Raw genomic sequence first — 1,890 nt, 5'->3', positions numbered from 1 at the left:
AATCTTATTTTTATGCAACAAAACGTAAGAAATGACTGTTTTGATGAAAATGTACTGGTCCATCAACTTTGGAGGCTTGGTGTGACCAAAAGATGAGAAATTTTACAAGTTTCTTTTTTTTTCCATGTGTAGTAGGCATTGAGATATAATCTCATGAAAGGATTTTACAAAATGAGTGGATCTACTATGGTTTTGGAGGTTTTTTTCAAAACCCTGAAAGGACACTTTTATGTCCTGTTAGGTTACCAACCTAGTGTTAACTAGTACGTACATCACTTACCATCTTTAATTCAGTTAGCAACTAGACATATAGCCTGGACCAAAATCTATTTCTAAATATGATTACAACATTGGATACATCTACTGATAAACATTACCTGGGTTGCAAGTTTTAAATGTTCAAGATTGGGATGAATATTTGGTCGACAATTTTGATAAAATCGATACTTTTAATATCCAATGAGATATGTTACATATCCGCTAAAAGGAGCACATAAACATCTACACTAACCCTACTCTCATTGTTATCATATTAAAACAAAATTACTTAATTTATTCTCTCCTATCGTAGAAATTTCAAACTTGGATTTGTTCCATTGAATGTTCTCTTTTATGCATGAAAAAGGCATGTCACTTTAACAAGGCAAACACAAGGACAAATTAACCCTTACATTGTAGATAGGCCAAAACAAAACCAAAAAGCGTTACCAGTATGAAGGGCTAGTGTACAAGTCAGAATTATCAAAATACTTGCAAGAGCTATAGCAGCTAGTACCAAACAAAAACAACTTTAAGTTTGAAATTACTAATGGGCTTTAAAACTCCTTTGAAGATTCTTTTGCACATGCCACCGGCTCTATTCTCTATGTAGGATCTAGAGCACATGCCACCTTGACAATAGGAATTCTTGCTCCAGTTGTAGGGTTGTAGCAAGGGGGCAACGACCTCCATGTATTTGAAACAAGGTTGCAAAGGATTATTTGATCGCCGATAGAGAGCACCAGGATGTTAGCTCGCGCAATAGCATGCAAGTCTATGCACTCTGAGTTTCTCCAATAAGGGATAGAGACTATGAGAGCAGAGTCGTCAAAGACACGCAACCACCTTCCATGCTCAAAGTCGTACTTGTACACAAAAACTCGACTTTTCTTGCACGTTGGATTTCGCTTAAATACCAAAAGCAAGATTTCGGCATCCATTTGAAGCACTTCATACCTGGCATCTAGCATGCTTTTCTGTGAATTGGTAAAGTCGTCGGGCATGCGCACTTGGCGCCAATGTGATCCTTCATACAGAGACAACTCCGGCAAGATGTAATGGTGCATGTGATAAAAGGTTGCAAGTGTGCCTTGATGGTAGTAATAGACATGGGGAATGTTATTGTGCAACAATATGGATGTCTCTAGTACATTCTGTATGCAACGGCCTTGGAGCAACAATTGTTGGCACATTGGGTCAGTAGGCGTGTATCGATCTATGATCACGTGCGCAGGTTCCCGAGGTGATACACGAATGATGCTAATACGACCAGTCTCATTACTTTGTTCCAAGCGCAATTCACCTCCAAATCCACTCATAACGTACCTCCTTGTAGAGAGTGGCAAAGTCACCTTGTCACCGGTAAAGGGGTTGCTGAGGATTAAAAAGTGGACACTTGTAAATGGCCTGCCAACATATATATCTTTGAGAGAAACACATGAAGAGAGAGAGAGAGAGAGAGAGTTAGCGTTAATAACCTGGACTGGACTTATCTGCAATAAACTGCAAATGCAAGAGTATAATAACTTACGGCTTGGGCTGAGGATTAAGGCTTGGGCCGAAGAGTGTTGCAATGGCCTGGGTGAAGGAGGGATGAACTGCACGCAGGCGAAGCAACTCGTAGACTAGAAG

At 39.7% G+C, this 1,890-nt stretch overlaps 1 protein-coding gene across 1 annotated transcript; it reads right to left on the bottom strand.

Annotated features, from left to right (window-relative positions):
• Window positions 1–863: 863 nt before the first annotated feature.
• Window positions 864–1,577, bottom strand: LOC147416775 (uncharacterized). The gene has a single exon (XM_086508060.1). The coding sequence runs from the start codon at window positions 1,575–1,577 to the stop codon at window positions 864–866; it is 714 nt and encodes a 237-aa protein (XP_086364186.1).
• Window positions 1,578–1,890: the final 313 nt, after the last annotated feature.

The sequence above is a fragment of the Adiantum capillus-veneris genome, unplaced genomic scaffold (assembly GCF_014529385.1).
Source record: "Adiantum capillus-veneris isolate H3 unplaced genomic scaffold, ASM1452938v2 Hic_scaffold_465, whole genome shotgun sequence".
In the NCBI taxonomy this organism is placed as follows: domain Eukaryota; kingdom Viridiplantae; phylum Streptophyta; class Polypodiopsida; order Polypodiales; family Pteridaceae; genus Adiantum; species Adiantum capillus-veneris.
The sequence above is the reverse complement of the archived record's forward strand: the minus strand, read 5'-3'. Positions and strand labels throughout refer to the sequence as shown.

Coding starts and splice junctions, on each gene's coding strand:
- LOC147416775 (XM_086508060.1), bottom strand. CDS start 1,577: ATGAGTGGATTTGGAGGTGAATTGCGCTTGGAACAAAGTAATGAGACT.